Here is a 16,814-nt window from a genome sequence, read left to right as displayed (position 1 = left end):
GTGGGGTTGCAACCGTCCAAGCATTTGACTTTCAGAGTGCGGAATGCAAATGAGGTGACTTAATTCCAATACGAGCATGATTCCTTTTTTTTTTTTGGATAAAAATAATAATAATTTCGTTAAATATCTTTTTACATAGTGTACAATTTAATTTATAATGAATTACAACATATTTAAAAGAATGTATATTTCTCATCAAAAAAAAACAAAAACGAAAAGACTGTTTAGCATTCCTGCCCCGTCCCAAAAATTTCACACCTCCTAGCCTGTTGACATTTGATGTTTGGACAGAAGTGTTATTTCACATCTCCTTCTCTTTTCATTGAATTTTGCTTGCTATACCTGATGTTGCATTCCCTCAAAATGTCAGACCTTGTGGATTATTTTGAAGAATCAGCAGAGTTCAGCACTTTCTACTCATAATTGTGTAAAATCATAATCGTCCTCAAGTTGAGAAATCAAACATATTTTTTGGGAAGTTGTTTTAGAGCATTACGGCACTTGAATGTTACACGCCAATACGGTAAAAGCAAGGCACAGCGGCCTCAATTATGTGGAAATATATGAAGAATAAGCAACAGCCGGGGGCATATAAAGTCCAACCTACCATTGACCGAAACAATTCATCGCTGAAGATGTGAAACAACTGGGGCGGCAAACGAGTCGAGCCGAGTCGAGTTTTGAACTAATCGAGGCGAGTCTCGACTAAATTTTACCAAACTCGAGCTTGAGCTCGACGAGCCGGCAATTTTCAAGCTCGAGCTCGACTCGAATTAAGTCGAGCCGAGTTCGAGCTCGAAAAAAATAAAAAATAATTATTTTATTTTTAAAAAAATAAATAAAATAATATTTTTTTCTTAATACATAATAAAATATTAAGAATATATACGTAATTTTACTATAAAAATAAAAAATAAAAAATATATATAATATACATAATTTTATTATTAAATAAAAAAATATATATATATATATTCAAGCTCGCGAGCTAACGAGCTTAATATTCTGAGCTCGAGTTTGACTCGAGCCGCTAGCGAGCGGGTCGATTCGTTTGCAGCCCTAGAAACAACGTAGGGTCTGTATGAATTAAATATTTTTGGGATATTTTTTGAAAAATTTTATTGTTGTATTATACATGAAAAACTTTTAGGGTAAAAAGCAAAAAAAAAAAAAAACCTTCTTTGATAAACTTAATCTACAGAAAGTCTTTCGTGATTTCAAAATGCACAACATGACACCTCATATTTTGAACTAAATTATAAAGGTGACGAAATCCGTTACAATTAACGAGAACAGATGAAATAACAAAAATGTCCTAATATAACTAAGCAAAAGGCAACTCAACAAAATCATTTGTTTCGTTCTCTAAAGAAAGAGAATTGGAGGTTAGGAGGTAGAACATATATATTTATTTAAAATTAGGTATAAAAAATTTGTTTTTAGATTTTTAATAAGTTATTTTCGTTAATTTTAATGATTCCATCATCTTTACAATTTAGTTCAAAATATGATGTATCATTTTGTATGTTTTGAAATCATGCAGAACTTTTTTGTATATTAGATTTACTGCAAGAGATTTTTTTATTTTTTACCCAAACTTTTATTGTAGTTGTTTATTGAGGTGTTTCCAATATTTAAATTTTTTATTTAGATTTATTTAAAAATTTAAAAAATTTCACACCTCACCATCACTTATCATCCCCCATCCTCCCTCCTCTACTATCACTGCCGCCAGTCACCCTTCATTCATTTTCCTCTCATCCGTTAATCACCCCTTCTTTCTCCCCTCTAATTGTGACCAAAAGGTCGCAGCCAAAAGCTACGGTGGCTTGTGGCCACAACCAAAAGATTTGGGACCAAATCTAGTCACGACCATGTGATTGCAAACCAAAAGTGCAAAGGGAAAGAAGGAAGATAGCGGAGAAGGAGGAAGAAGGGAATAGGAGAAACAGGGAAAAGGAAAGACGAGAAAATAGAGGGTATAGAAAGGACGAGAAGAGGTGGTGGCGACAATGGAAGAAGAAATGTGTGGTAGCATGGATGGTGATGCGTGATTGGCGGTGATAGTGGGTGAAAGCAAAAAAAATGTAATAGAATACATTTTTTAATTTATTATATTCTTTGTAAGTTATATTTGGGATAGATATGTGTTTTTTAAGTTATTTTTAAAATTTGTTAATGTAGATGTCAAAAACAAAAACAGTTTTTCACATTTTCAACTTACATGTACTCGTACAAATTGGTGGTTGTGTACATTTTCTTCAGGATTCCTTAAAGGTGTGTAGGGTTGCAAACGAGTCGAGTTTGGACTAATCAAGTCGAGTCTCGACTAAATTTTACCAAATTCGAACTCGAGCTCGACGAGCGGGCAATTTAAAGCTCGAGCTCGAAAAAAATAAAAAATAATTTTTTATTTTTTAAAAAATAAATAAAATTATTTTTTTTCTTGATAAATAATAAAATATTAATGATATATTTGTAATTTTACTATTAAAATAAGAAATATATATACTTAAAATAAAAAATATATATATACTTAAAATAAAAAAATAAAAAATATTATATATATATATACTCGAGCTCGCGAGCAACGAATTTAATATTTTGAACTCGATTTCGACTCGAGCTTGATTTGAGCCGCTCCGCTCGCGAGCGACTCGATTCATTTGCAGCCCTAAAGGTGTGCAATGACAAGTTTTTTATGTAATTTTATCTTTTCTTCTGGAGCATGGCATTTTATCTTACAAATCGTCACACGAGCAATTGCATGGAAAAAGATTAGCTATTTTTAAAAATATTTTTAAAATATTTTACTGTGTAATAATGTATATGAAAAATTTTATTATAATTTTTTTAAAAATATTTAATATATTATATGAATGAAATATTTTTATTTGTGTATTAATATCATATTTAAAAAACTTGTTTACATTAATACAACAAACAAACGTACGTAAAGCAATCATGGGGTCCGTTTGGATTCTTGTTTTTTGGCTTATTTTTGAAAAACTGTTTTTCACAATCCAAATGTTACAGTAAATGTGTATTTCAAAAACAACTCAAAAAACACCATATCCAAACAATATATCAAAAACAACTCCAAATACATATTTAATATGTTTATTTCAATTTATATATTTCAATTATGTATAGGATGTATATATATTATATTAATTTAAATATATTTATTTATACATATTATAAATATTTTATTTTATATAAAATATATTTTTATATATTTATATAAATATTATATATTATATAAATTATATAAATTATAAATGTGTTATTATACATTTATATAAATGTTATATATTACATATATTTAATATATACATAATATATATTATATATATTGAACATTTATAAAAATGTACATTTAAACATAATATATATATTTATGTATATTTATAATATACACTTATATTATGTATTATATATAATATAATACATTTATACATTTATATTAATATACATAATATTAATTATAAATTTATACATAATATTAATAAATTTATACATTTATATTTATTACATTAATACATTTATGCATAGTATTAATATATATTTATAATATATTAATTTATACATTTATATAATATTCATTTATAATTTATACACATTTATAATAATATACATTTATACATTTATAAATATGTTTATATTATGTATTATATATAATATAATACACTTATAATACATTTATATATTTATTTATAAATATAATATATAATAAATAAATATAATACACTTATTTATTTATATATAAAATATAAATTTATAAATTATAAATTATAATATACATTTATATAATATTCATTTATAATTTATACACATTTATAATAATATACATTTATACATTTATAAATATATTTATGTTATGTATTATATATAATATAATACACTTATAATACATTTATATATTTATTTATAAATATAATATATAATAAATAAATATAATACACTAAAATATGTTTTAAAAATACATCTAAAAATAATCCATAAAACATCTACAGTAAAAGTTTTTTATATAATTTTTGAAAAACAACCCCAAAAACAACTAATCCAAACGGACTTGTATTTGAAAAACAAAATGTTACAGTGCTGTTTTGTAAAAACAACCCCAAAAATAGCTAATCCAAACGGACCCATGGGAAAATGAAGGACAAGCCAGGCAAATAAACAAGATTTGCTTAAAAGTTGGACCACGAAGGTCTGATTCGGAATGATAAAAAGTATTGCCACTAGGCCAAGTTGAAACCAAAACTTTCCAGCAAGAGTAGCCTACTCCGTTTATTGGGAAATCTACAGTCTACACAATCCAGGTGGAAATAGGCAGTGGCTATACGCCGCCCGCCTAATTGAACGGCTAGACACTAGACAGAGGCGTGTATGATGTATCTACTTTCGACAGGTTTGATTAACTTTTCCAGAAAGCCAGGCCTACCTCTTCTGATATTAATCTGTTTATGTTATTGACTGAAAATTTGAAGGCAGGCTTACTCCATTAGCGTGCTAATCATTCTCATCAGAGCCTAGAGAATAATCGCACATACAGGAATTAGAACAACCGGGCTCGAGTTATTTACTTTCTTCCTTTTTCGCCTCTTTCTTCGGTTCTTTCTTTTCCTCTTTGGGAGGCTCTTCCTTCTTTTCTTCTTTCTTCTCCTCTTTCTTTTCCTCCTTTTTCTCTTCCTTGGCAGGCCCAACTGATATTAGGTCTACCTTTCCCAGCTTCTTCAATTTCTTCACTACTGCAACTGCATCCATCTGTCCTATCACGATTAGCTTTTGGTCTTTAAGATCGGCCGCGATAGAATCAACTCCTGGTGTGTTATCAACAAATACTTGTATTACTATTAGATTCAAGTACTGTACAAAAATTTCTTATGCCTTTGTAAACTGAAATTGAGGGGGAGCAAATAAGCAAAAAACCATACCATGCGCTCATGAAGTTCAATCCTAAACAATAAAAGAAAAGGAGAAAAAAGAGCTTGATTCTAATGCTCATACCATGGATATCCGCTGCAGCTTCAATGGCCTTCTGCTTTGTCTTATCATCATGCATGGTCATGACCCTCACGACCACCTTCTGTTGATTAGGATCCAAGTAAAGAAGATAGATTAGAGCTCAAAGTAAAATTTGATTCGGGCAAACCATCCCTCCCTTATCTTCTTAACTGGTTTTCCTGTCCGTACTCTGTGTGTGTGTGTGTGTGAGAGAGAGAGACAGCGAGATCCCTGAAATTGAAGCATTAAAGACTACCTGAGCCATTGGCACTGTGGAGGGATGGAGGTTGGACTCTGAAGAGGCAAGAGGAAGTAACGGAATTTTGGAAAATGAGCGAAACAAAAAGAAAGAGGAAAGGTGAAATTTTTGGTGAGTTTTGAAGGGAGCGACCGACTTAGCGAGCCCGTTGCTGTCCTGTCATGGGCTCGCAGCTCGCTCCTAAAAGTGTCCATTTTGGAAGAATTGCACGGATTGTCCAGACGGATATTAGTTATCTCAAATAGCATTCAAAAAGTAATACTAATTTAATGTCAGAATCTCCTTCAGTGTGTTTGGATTGGATAATAAATTATTCGAGATAATTTTATAAAAAATATTATAATATTTTTTTAATATAATATATATAAAATAAAAAAATAATTTAAAAATATGTTAATAATGCAAGCAATATTTTTTCCTTGACGGCTATGTCACTCGCTACAAAATTTTTTTTTTTTTTTTGGTTAAACGACTTTTTTTTTTTCACAAAATAGATGCACCGGAAGGGTCAAGAGCATACAATCGTTCTTTGAAAAGAAAGGCATATCTACGTGATTGCATGCTCATTTCAACTTTTTTTTTTTCCTCCTCACTCACCAGAAATAACTTTATGACAAGTACGTGGTTAATATGTTTTCAGTTCTTCACAATTTTATAATGATATGCATTTTGGTGCTTACCAAAATATTGGAAATGTAATAAACATAGCCCCTATTTTTGACCACTTGTTTTTGCGCTGGGCGGCTGTACTTCTTTCAATATAATATATTACTTCGTATTATCACGGAGCGTTGGACTTCTGAATAACGGTTAACGGGTCAAGTTATTTTGGACTCCGCATGTGAATTTTCTTTTGTACTTGTGGAGGTATTTTTCAGAGCTGCGCATCAAGTAATTTATTATTATTATTATTATTGTTTTTTGGAGTCCAATAGCAATAATGAATTTCAATGGGCTGAAACTAAAGTTGAAAAGCAATTTGGGCAGGCCACTCTTTTGTCTGGTTATTCTCCTTTTCAAGATTCTTTTCTTGCAAAGCAGCAATTTTAGAAGGGACAAAACTTTCCCTCAAAGTACCATCGTCAAATCAAGCCACTGAGTTGGTCAACTATGAACAGGGACCAAAGCAGCTAGTTATCTGGCAAGCCACCCAGTAAAAAACAAAAAACAAAAAAAAAATTTACTTCAATTTTAAGAGCAAAGGATTTGAAAGACAAGCAGGGCAGGGGGTGGAAAAAAGAAACAGAAAAAGAAGAGAAGCAGCTTGAAGGAGCGGCAGCAGTATCACATGATCGCACAAGCATGGGGATTTTCATCGCTAAAAAGAGAGGCGACAGCCTCGTCAGAGGCAACTGCGACCGAGTAAACCGCCGGAGTGTGGAAAAAGCTATATACACTGGGAGCGGCTACATTTTTGGTGGTGTCGTAGTAATGGTTGACTACGTGCGAAGGGTACTTATAAAACGAAGCGAAATACGAGTACCCTGCTGGATATGGCCAAGGCTCTGCTGCTTTTCCAGCTCTCCTAATAGCTTTCAGCACCCTCTTCTCCTCCAATCCGAACCCTCGTACCGTGATTTTCTGCGTCTCCATTTCCACATCTACCTCTTCCACTCCTGAATTTTATTTGCCAAAAAGTACTCATGAGCCCTGATCATATACACCTCAATTAACATCACCACATTGAACAAATACGGGCCCAGTCTAAAACATTTTTACAATACTACAGAACGTAATGAAGCAATAACACATATCCCGTCTTCCGGCCGCTACGTACTATGAACTTTTTATTAGGTAAATGAATAAGGGCACTGCGAATCAAAAGAGTTTTAAAACTTTATTTGAACGTAGATCAACGATCCCTCTCTTGGGTTTTAATTCGCTCCAAATTTCATCAAAGGAAACTTTGCACTATAAGACTCCTACGCAAGTTTTTATGGCAAATAATCTCGTCCAGACCAGGCCCAAGGGAGACGCTAGAATGTTTTGCGGACAAACAAAAGACAAGAAAACAAACCCAGTAGCTTCAGAAAACAGAAGCCCCATAAATGCAACAGGTGCAGACAACAGAGAAAATTGATTGGTACCCGGGATCCCAGCGTAGGTAGACTGTTTTATTTTATCCATGAATGAATGAATATTGCTCAAAGTGCATATGTACGAGTAACTAGTAATTATTCATAAACACATTTGAAACCTTGTACGTTGGCAGCAAGATCAAGTTCACTTGATCTTTTGAGGACTACGAGGTGGAAAACCAATGTGCACTGATCAGTGCCTGAGCAGATGGAAGAAGCGACGAGCCAGCGATGTGTTAAGAGGGATGACAACAAGGGAACACAGGAGCGTTACCATGATCGACTAACCTTTGAGCTTGAAGATAGCTTTGCGTGTCTTTGCTGCACAACCCTCGCAATCCAAGTTAGGGACTCTAACCTCCACCATCTGCAATTAAAAGAAAAAAAAGGCACCCACATTTTTTTCCCCTTCAAAATCTCACTCCATTTCAACCCTCCATCATGCATTTATAATTAGGAAGACTGAGAAGAGAACGAGAAAGACAGAGAGAGTAGTACTTACAGACATCTTCGATTCTTGGTATCGATAAATACTACCACTACGCGACTGCTGCTTAGCAGCGTTGTGAGGACTCGAGACTGAGAGACCTCTGTTTTCCTTTTGATATGAAAAAGAGAGCCCTATCGTTATGGTAATATCTGTTTCTATTTGGTTTTACCTGCAGGCCACAGATATATATATTTATGAAGGTCAATTTGTTGGAAGGGCGGAGAAGAAGCATTGGGCTTTGAAATCCCAAAAACCAAGCGGGGTTGTTCACGCGTGGACTGGGATGGCGTGATCACTTGATGGCTTTATCCCCCACCTCGAAGCAAAATATTGCCTTTTTTTTTTCCTTTTGGTCTCTGCACTCTGTTTATTTGAACAACTGATGAACCCAACAGTCTTACAACATCATCTATACTCGAAGAAAAAGGGTCCCAAGAACGCAGGTATCCTCTGACATCGCCTGACAACTCTTGACTCGTAATTTTCTTCCCCTGCCCGGTCCCAACACATGATTTACGACTACCCTTTTTTTTTTTTTTTTTTTTTGCATTGCATTGCATGCACACTCATTTGTAGCACTATCGCGTATATAATGAGGGAGGCTTCATCATGATCGATGCACTAATGAGGGAGGCTTCATCATGGATAATGGGCTGATTGTAGCCGAGTGATGGCATCAGCAGTTCAGAATCACCATTCAACACCTTATGATGCACTCGTACTGCTGAAGGCTGCAAAATTTTAGAATATGACATAAATACAAAGTCTATATCATGAATATTTTGACTCCACAATTAATGGGACGAAATAATATATATATATATAAAGAAAAAGCAACACAACAGATTAATAGCTATGTCCTCCAGTCGAGTCCTCCTCTAAATAGATAAGAATAGAAATAAGAAGAGCGTAGAAATAAAATACTTCGGATCCTTAGTCCTATTATGGAACTTCCTTGTAGGGATGGCAACCGGGCGGGGGATGCTGCCTACAAACTCCCCCTCGCCCCCGCCCCATCCCCCGTCCCCCACTCCCCACACCCCGTCCCCGCCCCACTTCTCTCACGAGTGTTCCCGTGAGACTAATAAAAATTTGTTATATAATTTTATTATGGTTAAATTTTAGCAAATAATCAAATACTAAAATATCAACACATCATCAAATTATTATTCATTATAATTTTACAATTGAAACTTATAAAAACAATCAAACAAAAATTATTTGAATACAATCCAACATGATGAAATAAATATAACTAAAGTAGTCAAGTTTTTACTTTTGGTACAAATACAATCACTAATTCATTATTGTGCTTGTGCTTTTTTTAAGAAAAAAATGTTATTGTATTAAGTATAATTAGGGATTTAGTATAAATGTATTAGTAAACTTAGTATAATCAATTAATAATTTGTATTAATACACATATATAATTATTAGTATAATTAATAATATCAATTATATTATATATACTATGACATCATATAATACATATAACTAATAATATCATTATCATAAATTTATAACTAATTAAATTATATATTATATATATAATTATATACCTATATATATTTTATATATTTATTTTTTTTAAACGGGTGACGGTGCGTGGGTAGGGCGGGGGTACACTCCCCCGCCCCCGCCCCGTTTTTAGGTGGGGGAAAAAATTCCCCCCGCTCCCGCCCCATTAGCCCCCAGCGGGGCGGGTACCCGCCCCATTGCCATCCCTATTTTCTTGTCCAGTCTCACTTTTCAAATTCTAACACGTGTTACATGATATCACTTAGATTAATTTTTATAGTACGATTCATTACAAGTGTCGTGATTTGAAGAGGGAAACTTGATAAGATGGCTCCATATTGAGGCTAAGAATCGAAAGTGTATTTAAAAGGAAGCGGCAGAATTTTGAGGCGTATACCTACCTAACCTTTCCATAACAAAAAATGGGGAGAAAATTGTGTACAAGAACATTGGTATTATTGTTACTTCTTTAAAAATTTTCATCTCATGAAATTTTAGTAAGACGAGTCTTGGTTTTCTATATACTCATATAATAGGTGCTGAAAAATTCAAAATCTTGGAGGTCTCATTGCTTTCTTCTTCTGTGCTTCGTTTTCATTTGTCCCTTCATTATTATGTGGTGTTGGGCTTATTTGGGAGCATCATGATGGCAAATGTGATGATTGTTGGGAGGCTGTCACAGCAGAAATTATCCTGCCGTTACAAGCATATTTCAAACTGTCGTTGAGTGGAAACTTCAACAGAAAATTAACCAAAAGCTATCGAGCATGGCTAACAATTGCATGGGAGGCTGTTTCCGAGAAAGAAAGAGGACAAACTCAACAAGGACGTTTGGACAAGTTCGAAACCCATTTGGAATGGTCGATGACATATTTGCAATGCCAATTCAATGTCATCTATATCATTACGTCAAGTGTCCTGTTATTATTTGTACTTTATTTTTTAATAATTCAAATTAGTTTGGTTTAACAAAATTTTCTTAACCCTCTAAACTTTTGAATCAAAATTTAACCAACCGATTCAATTTCACTTGGGTTTCTTTTGTACGGCAACCACTGAAAAAAAAAAAAAAAAGATAATCCTGCCGCACCACTTGGGATTCTCGGTGACATATTTTCTATGCCAATTCAATGTCACCTATAATATTGTGCCAAGTGTCCTGTTATTATTTACACTTTAATTTTCTAATAATTTGATTTGGTTTAACACAAGTGTAAATAATAACAGGACACTTGACGCAATACTATAGGTGACATTGAATTGGCATAGAAAAACATGTCACCGAGGATCCCATGTGGTGCGCGCGTTGCCCCCAAAGTCCAAACCTTTTCATCGTTGATTGCTTTGAACAAAGTCAAAGAAAAAAAAAGAAGCATGATATTCTAGCTTCCCCCGAGAAACCAGTTCAAAGAATTCATCCAGACAAGCAAGACAAATTTAATTGTAACGATTGGTTACAATTAAACGACACCGTTCCGCGGCAGCTTTCTTCAATGTTGCTCTTCTCGTTCTCCGCTGCTGCAACATTTTTTTCAGTCCAAACCGAGATTTCTAAAGAGGCCGAATTCAAGCCTTCTTTATCGAATGCAAAAACCTGATCCCACCCCATGTCGTTACAGGCCTGGGATTTTGTTTTGATCGCGTGGGTTCCAATCACGAGTTTTACAAATGCTGAAGAATTTGCTGGTGGATTAGTAAGCTTCACCTTGGTGACACGAACGTAAAGAAAAGGCATTTGATCCACGAGATCAAAACCAGAGCGGCGGTCCATGCTGCCGGAGAGAGCTTTGTCTAGCTTCAGTCTCATCATTTCCACGTCTTTCTCAGCCATGGCAACCTTTTCCTTCTGGGTTTTTTGTGGGGTCTGAGACAGCGCAGGTTGCTGCACCTCTGGCGGTGGTGGTGGTGCCGACGCTGTAGCCTCCGTAGCCGCAGGTGCCTTTGACGGTGAGCCAATCAGCAGCGAAGATGAGCCAATCAAAAGGACCTCATTTGAGGAAGAAGGAATCGGCAGTGAAGTGTGGACCTCATCGGAGTGAATTGGAGAGTTTGAAGGGTTTGAAGGCAATCAATGATGAAAGTATTGGTAGATGAATTAGACCGGTGGTTAATTTTGGTTCAAAGGTTCAGAGGGTTAAGAAAATTTGTGTTAAATCAAATCAATTTACTTTATTAGAAAATTAAAGTGTAAATAATAATAAAACACTTGGCGCTATGCTATAGGTGGCATTGAATTGGCATTGCAAATATGTTACCGAGAATCCGGGTTAAGAAAATTTGTGTTAAACCAAATCAATTTGCTTTATTAGAAAATTAAAGTGTAAATAATAATAAGACATTTGACGCTATGCTATAGGTGGCATTGAATTGACATTGCAAATATGTCACCGAGGATCCCAAGTGTTCGAAACCCTAGCATCATCCACAGATTTCGACCCACGATCACCTTGCAACACTTTCTTGTAGAAACTAGAAACTAGAGAGCACCTCTTCCATAGTAAAGCTGGGGAACTTCGCTAAGGCAGTATTTGTTTTGGCCGGTCGCTTTTTCTTTTGGTAAATTCCGCATGCACTATCTTAATATCCATGATTTGTGTTAGATATCATGGGGAACCAACACCCCGTAAAGTAAATAATGCAGCTTACCTTTTCTCTAAAAGATCAAACAAGAAAATTGTGACTAATTTGTATGTGCTAAACTAGTACCCTTTAGGACAATCCTATTCAAAATTCTACTTTTATTTAATTTTTTTTTTTTGAAAAATTATACTTTCATTTGATGCCATATCACATGCCTAATTAATGAGTGTGGAGATTTTGGCAATTCAATAGTCTTCCTCTCATGCCATGTTGGGTAAATTGATATGACATCTAAATGCTAGTAGCAATTAAGCTACGTTTGGTAAAATGGTACTATTACTACATCTAAATGCTGCCCGTTAAGGATTGATAGTTGCTCCTATCACCTATGGATGTAGCATATAGGCTCCACTTTGGCAAATGAGTTTTTTTTTTTTTTTTTTTTTTTGTGTTTGTTTAAAACTTTACTGTATAAGTTGTAAGAAAAATTCTCGAAGTGTGTATATTTTTTAATATTTTGAAATGTAAAGTTTAAAAATTTTGAAAAGTTACTGTAGCTAAAGTTATTAAAAAAACTTTATCAGACAAATTTGATCAAAAACTTATTTGTCAAACAGGCACATATAGTCTGGCTGTTCACCTTCTTCGGAGTTTGTAATCGTAATAAACCCTCGGCCGCGAATAATTAACCCGTATCTGCACGTGCCTAAAAATGAACAACAGCCCCATCCCTCCTCAAAGGCAGCATTAGGCAAGTATTGCAATATAATGGCATTTCAAGATTTGCAGTGAATTTAATTTCACTTTCCAATCTCCAGAACCCGATAACAATTTTGGTTCCAAACAGAGTACTGACCTAAGTTTATTTTTATTTCCAACATCGTAAATCCAAACAGAATCTACTACTGATTGTTAATATTTCTCCGAACGGAATTGGTTCACATTTCTAAAGCTTTTTACAGAGATTTTATAGATAGTATAAAGTTACAACACGATACTCTTGCTCCTCCTAAGCATGAAATCGTATGAAATGCTTGCACCTTGGTGAGCTAGAGATATCCAATGGAGCTAGAAATATGCACAATTCCGGAAATACATAATACTATAGAAGTATTAATTAAGTGGAGGAGTTCAAACTTCTGATTCATGAAGTTTAATTATCTACTTTCAACGTCCTTAATTGCTTTTTCCAGCCATCTATGCGTGCTAATTGAAGTCCGCACCTCTAGAGCACTAAAACCTCTCTGGTCCCTGTCCCATGCCATATTGGTTACGGCAAATTCATCTACGATTTTCTTCCAATTTTTTGAGTGTTAATCTCTCGTTGAATTAGTGCTCATGCTGCTGTGTTTGGCTCCATCTTCTTACTTTCTGCGCTAAATTGGAAACAAGTTCTCCAGGAAACACTCTTTGAGTTCTGCGACATGTGATTCAAACAAACTCTCAATATTTCTTATTTTTTGTATCCCAGTGAGTAGTTTTACCGAGTGCAAATTGATCGGATCCATATTGCAGACATATAAGGAGGACAGAATAAAAATGAGGGAGCCAGGCTTAGGCAAGAACAATATGGGGAGATCTTCTGTAGCCATACTTTTCTTGGTCCTTCTCTGCATAGGCGCCTTCTTGACTACGCATTTGCTTGATTCATCTTCAAATGTAAGTGCTCAAACCTTGTATGCATGTTTTATCGAAGCGATTGCTTATTCTAAATCCGAGACTCATCTCAATAAGTGAGCTAAAACGCAGGTAGACTCGTTAATAGCGTACCACTTTGTTGTTAGCTCGCATCCCACGAATATTTACATTTCAGTCCATCAACTACAGAATTCAGATCACATCAGGCGAATTATTATAATTTAAAAAAAAAAAAAAAGCAATTGACGTGAGGTTTAACATGCAAGATAAATCAATCACAGGAAAGTTGGTCCTGGAGCCGATTTTGGCTTCATAAAGACATCAAAGTTGCGTCTAATTGTAACATGCCAAAGTTGCGTCTTGATCAGCGCTGAACCGAGGGACGAGGCCGTCTTTTGGGTTTGGAAGGAAATCAACAGTAATTCTAGTTGATTGCTCATGTACTCGGACAATTGAAATCGAATACTAATCTCCATATTCAGCAATTTAATCTAATCATGGCTCCCTACTTGTATTTCTTGCTCAATCTGCAGCTGATTCCCGGAAGTTCCCGACAAGGATCAACATTTTCCTCCAAAACATCTAAGACACCGGAAGAACCCCTGAACCGGTCTAATAAACTAGAATTCCAGCTGAATTGTTCACTTGGTGACGAAACTCGGATCTGCCTAGGCAGTTACTACCCATCCAAGTTTATGTTACAGAACCCTGACCCTTCATCATCAACACCGCAGTCTATGTGTCCAGATTACTTTCGTTGGATCCACGAAGATCTATCGCCATGGAGAGAGACAGGGGTTACAGAAGAAATGGTGAGGATGGCTGGGAGGACAGCCAATTTCCGAGTTGTTGTAGTTAACGGGACGGCCTATTTGGAGACTTTTGACAGATCGTTTCAGACTAGGGATGTATTCAGTCAGTGGGGAATATTACAGTTGTTGCGGAGGTATCCTGGTAAAATCCCTGATTTGGATCTAATGTTTGACTGCGATGACTCCCCAGTTGTGAGGAAGGAATTCCACCGTGGCCCCGATGCCCCGCCCCCGCCGCCAGTGTTCCGCTATTGCAAGGATGATGCCACCTTGGACATCGTTTTCCCGGATTGGTCGTTCTGGGGATGGTACAAATGTCTAATCCGAGTTTAGAAGTTGAAGTAGACTTGCAACTTAAATTTATGCAAAGGATTTAGCTCTCTCTCTCTCCTAAAAGAAATTCTTTCGTTTTGGACAACATATTTCAGGGCAGAAATCGATACAAGGCCGTGGGCGCCTTTGTTGAAGGAAATGAAAGATGGGAACGAGAGGAGTAAATGGAAGGATAGGAAGCCATACGCTTATTGGAAGGGCAACCCTCATGTTGCGGAAGGCAGGGTGGATTTGCTCAAATGCAATGTTTCTGACAAAGAGGACTGGAACGCTCGTCTTTACGTTCAGGTAACAGACTTCATAATAAACTCTCACTTGATTTGGAATATTATGATTATTAACCAGAAGCATGATCAAAGTAATAGTAGCCTTTATAAGCTCCTACCTGGTCTGGGTTATATGTTATTCATGAAACGTATGACCAAGTGAATTCGGTAGGCACTACAGTCAATAATCGGCATGCATGATTTATACGTTATTTTACAAACCACGTACCCTATTTGACGGAAATTGGAGCTGTGAAATGCTGGACTTAGTTGAGTTCCCTGTACGAGTATTCTTTCGGTGTTGTTTACTCCTCTAATCGCTGGCCAACGTTTCAAAAACTTGTTTTAGTGATTGATTATGGTGGAAACCGGTGACTACGTTAAATTAACACATTGTAGATTTCCATGATCACTTTCGCAGGACTGGAATAAAGAACAAGAACAAGGTTACAAAGAATCTGTCTTGGCAGACCAATGCGTCCACAGGCATGGTTCTATCATACTCTGCTCTCTTTCTAGGCAATTTATTCAATTGTTGCTCCTCTCTTTCCTCTTCCTATGTGCCTTGATGATGCTATATGCTTCTTTGTGCCAACTTCATTGAAAATCCGTATGAACCATACAGGTATAAAATCTATATCGAAGGATCCGCATGGTCGGTCAGTCAGAAAAACATTTTGGCCTGCGATTCTGTAACCTTACTAGTGAAGCCACAATACCACGAGTTCTTCTCGAGAGGTTTGATGCCCCTGCAGCACTACTGGCCTATAAGAGCCGATGACAAGTGCAGATCCATAAAGTATGCTGTTGAATGGGGCAATAACAATGAAAAACAGGTGATTCATTCGTCAACTTGACAGCTAAATTCAACCCAGTATTTGATGGAAGCTTAGTTTTAAAGATGTACTGTTCACTATTAGAAAGAAAGACGGTCGAATGTTTGCATTCATGGCTTTGAAAGTTGTCTCCTGCATCTCATAGCTGCATTCCAAATCTTCAATGCATGCATGTTCTTGTTCTGCCAACCAAACCTCGACGAGACACAGTTAATTCTATTTGTAGTTACGCCTAAAAAAAGAATTCGTTTTCACTTGATTGATATCACAGGCAGAGGAAATAGGCAAGGCAGGGAGTAGTTTCGTTCAAGAGGAACTGAAAATGGATTATGTTTATGATTACATGTTTCATCTCCTAAGCCAGTACGCTAAGCTTCTGAAATATAAGCCAAGCATTCCTCCAAAAGCGATTGAACTTTGCTCGGAGTCGATGGCTTGCCCCGCACAGGCATTAGAGAAGAAGTTTATGATGGAGTCGATGGTTGGAGGTCCCAGCAGTGAGGCTCCATGCATCATGCCTCCTCCGTATGATCCTGCAGCTCTTCATTCTATTCTAGAGGAAAAACAGAACTCAATACAGCTAGTAGAAGAATGGGAAAAACAACACGGGGATGGTGAAAGGAAGCATCCTTAGGTATGGATGGATTACCGTGTTTTCTGAGTCCAATTTATTGTTTATTATAAGCAAATAGAGAGCACAGCGAAAAATAAATGTACATTTGTACTGTCACGGTGTTAAAAATTCGCCTTAAATCAAAGGAAGGAAACCAAAACTGAAGGTTTCTACGGTAAATTGTACCCCAATTAGATCAAATATTGAAAAAGAATGAGCAAGCAGCTTCTTCTTCTTCTTCTTCTTTTTCCTTCTTCCTTTCGACATAGAAAAAGTGATTCTATAAGGAATTAGACAAAGTCTTCATCGTGTAAATCATTTTACTTTGTATAAAACAAAGTATCTCTAAAATAAAAAGAAAAAAGAATTAGACAAATGTTA

The 16,814-nt window shown here is 35.6% G+C and overlaps 4 protein-coding genes across 5 annotated transcripts; 2 read left to right on the top strand and 2 right to left on the bottom strand.

The window, feature by feature from the left end:
- Positions 1 to 4,267: 4,267 nt before the first annotated feature.
- LOC113725033 (heavy metal-associated isoprenylated plant protein 39) lies at positions 4,268 to 5,448 on the bottom strand. Of its 2 annotated transcripts, none has more exons than XM_072073407.1 (3): positions 5,267 to 5,448; positions 5,014 to 5,089; positions 4,268 to 4,826 (listed from the first exon to the last, which is right to left on the bottom strand). In XM_072073407.1, the coding sequence occupies exons 1-3, from the start codon at positions 5,273 to 5,275 to the stop codon at positions 4,582 to 4,584; spliced, it is 330 nt and encodes a 109-aa protein (XP_071929508.1). In that variant the 5' UTR covers positions 5,276 to 5,448; the 3' UTR covers positions 4,268 to 4,581. The 2 variants fall into 2 exon arrangements, with proteins under 2 accessions (XP_071929508.1, XP_027103797.1); XM_027247996.2 differs by having other exon boundaries at positions 5,014 to 5,092; positions 5,267 to 5,446.
- A 987-nt stretch (positions 5,449 to 6,435) lies between these two features.
- On the bottom strand, positions 6,436 to 8,170 carry LOC113725032 (heavy metal-associated isoprenylated plant protein 31). Its single transcript, XM_027247995.2, has 3 exons — positions 7,850 to 8,170; positions 7,636 to 7,714; positions 6,436 to 6,885 (listed from the first exon to the last, which is right to left on the bottom strand). The coding sequence occupies exons 1-3, from the start codon at positions 7,853 to 7,855 to the stop codon at positions 6,554 to 6,556; spliced, it is 417 nt and encodes a 138-aa protein (XP_027103796.1). The 5' UTR covers positions 7,856 to 8,170; the 3' UTR covers positions 6,436 to 6,553.
- A 5,768-nt stretch (positions 8,171 to 13,938) lies between these two features.
- On the top strand, positions 13,939 to 14,718 carry LOC140036062 (uncharacterized). The gene has a single exon (XM_072077342.1). The coding sequence runs from the start codon at positions 14,071 to 14,073 to the stop codon at positions 14,716 to 14,718; it is 648 nt and encodes a 215-aa protein (XP_071933443.1). The 5' UTR covers positions 13,939 to 14,070.
- Positions 14,719 to 15,727: 1,009 nt separating this feature from the next.
- On the top strand, positions 15,728 to 16,454 carry LOC113725031 (uncharacterized). Its single transcript, XM_027247994.2, has 2 exons — positions 15,728 to 15,820; positions 16,092 to 16,454. The coding sequence occupies exons 1-2, from the start codon at positions 15,728 to 15,730 to the stop codon at positions 16,452 to 16,454; spliced, it is 456 nt and encodes a 151-aa protein (XP_027103795.2).
- The last annotated feature ends 360 nt before the right edge of the window (positions 16,455 to 16,814 follow it).

This window comes from Coffea arabica, chromosome 2c, assembly GCF_036785885.1.
Source record: "Coffea arabica cultivar ET-39 chromosome 2c, Coffea Arabica ET-39 HiFi, whole genome shotgun sequence".
Lineage (NCBI taxonomy): Eukaryota > Viridiplantae > Streptophyta > Magnoliopsida > Gentianales > Rubiaceae > Coffea > Coffea arabica.
The sequence above is the reverse complement of the archived record's forward strand: the minus strand, read 5'-3'. Positions and strand labels throughout refer to the sequence as shown.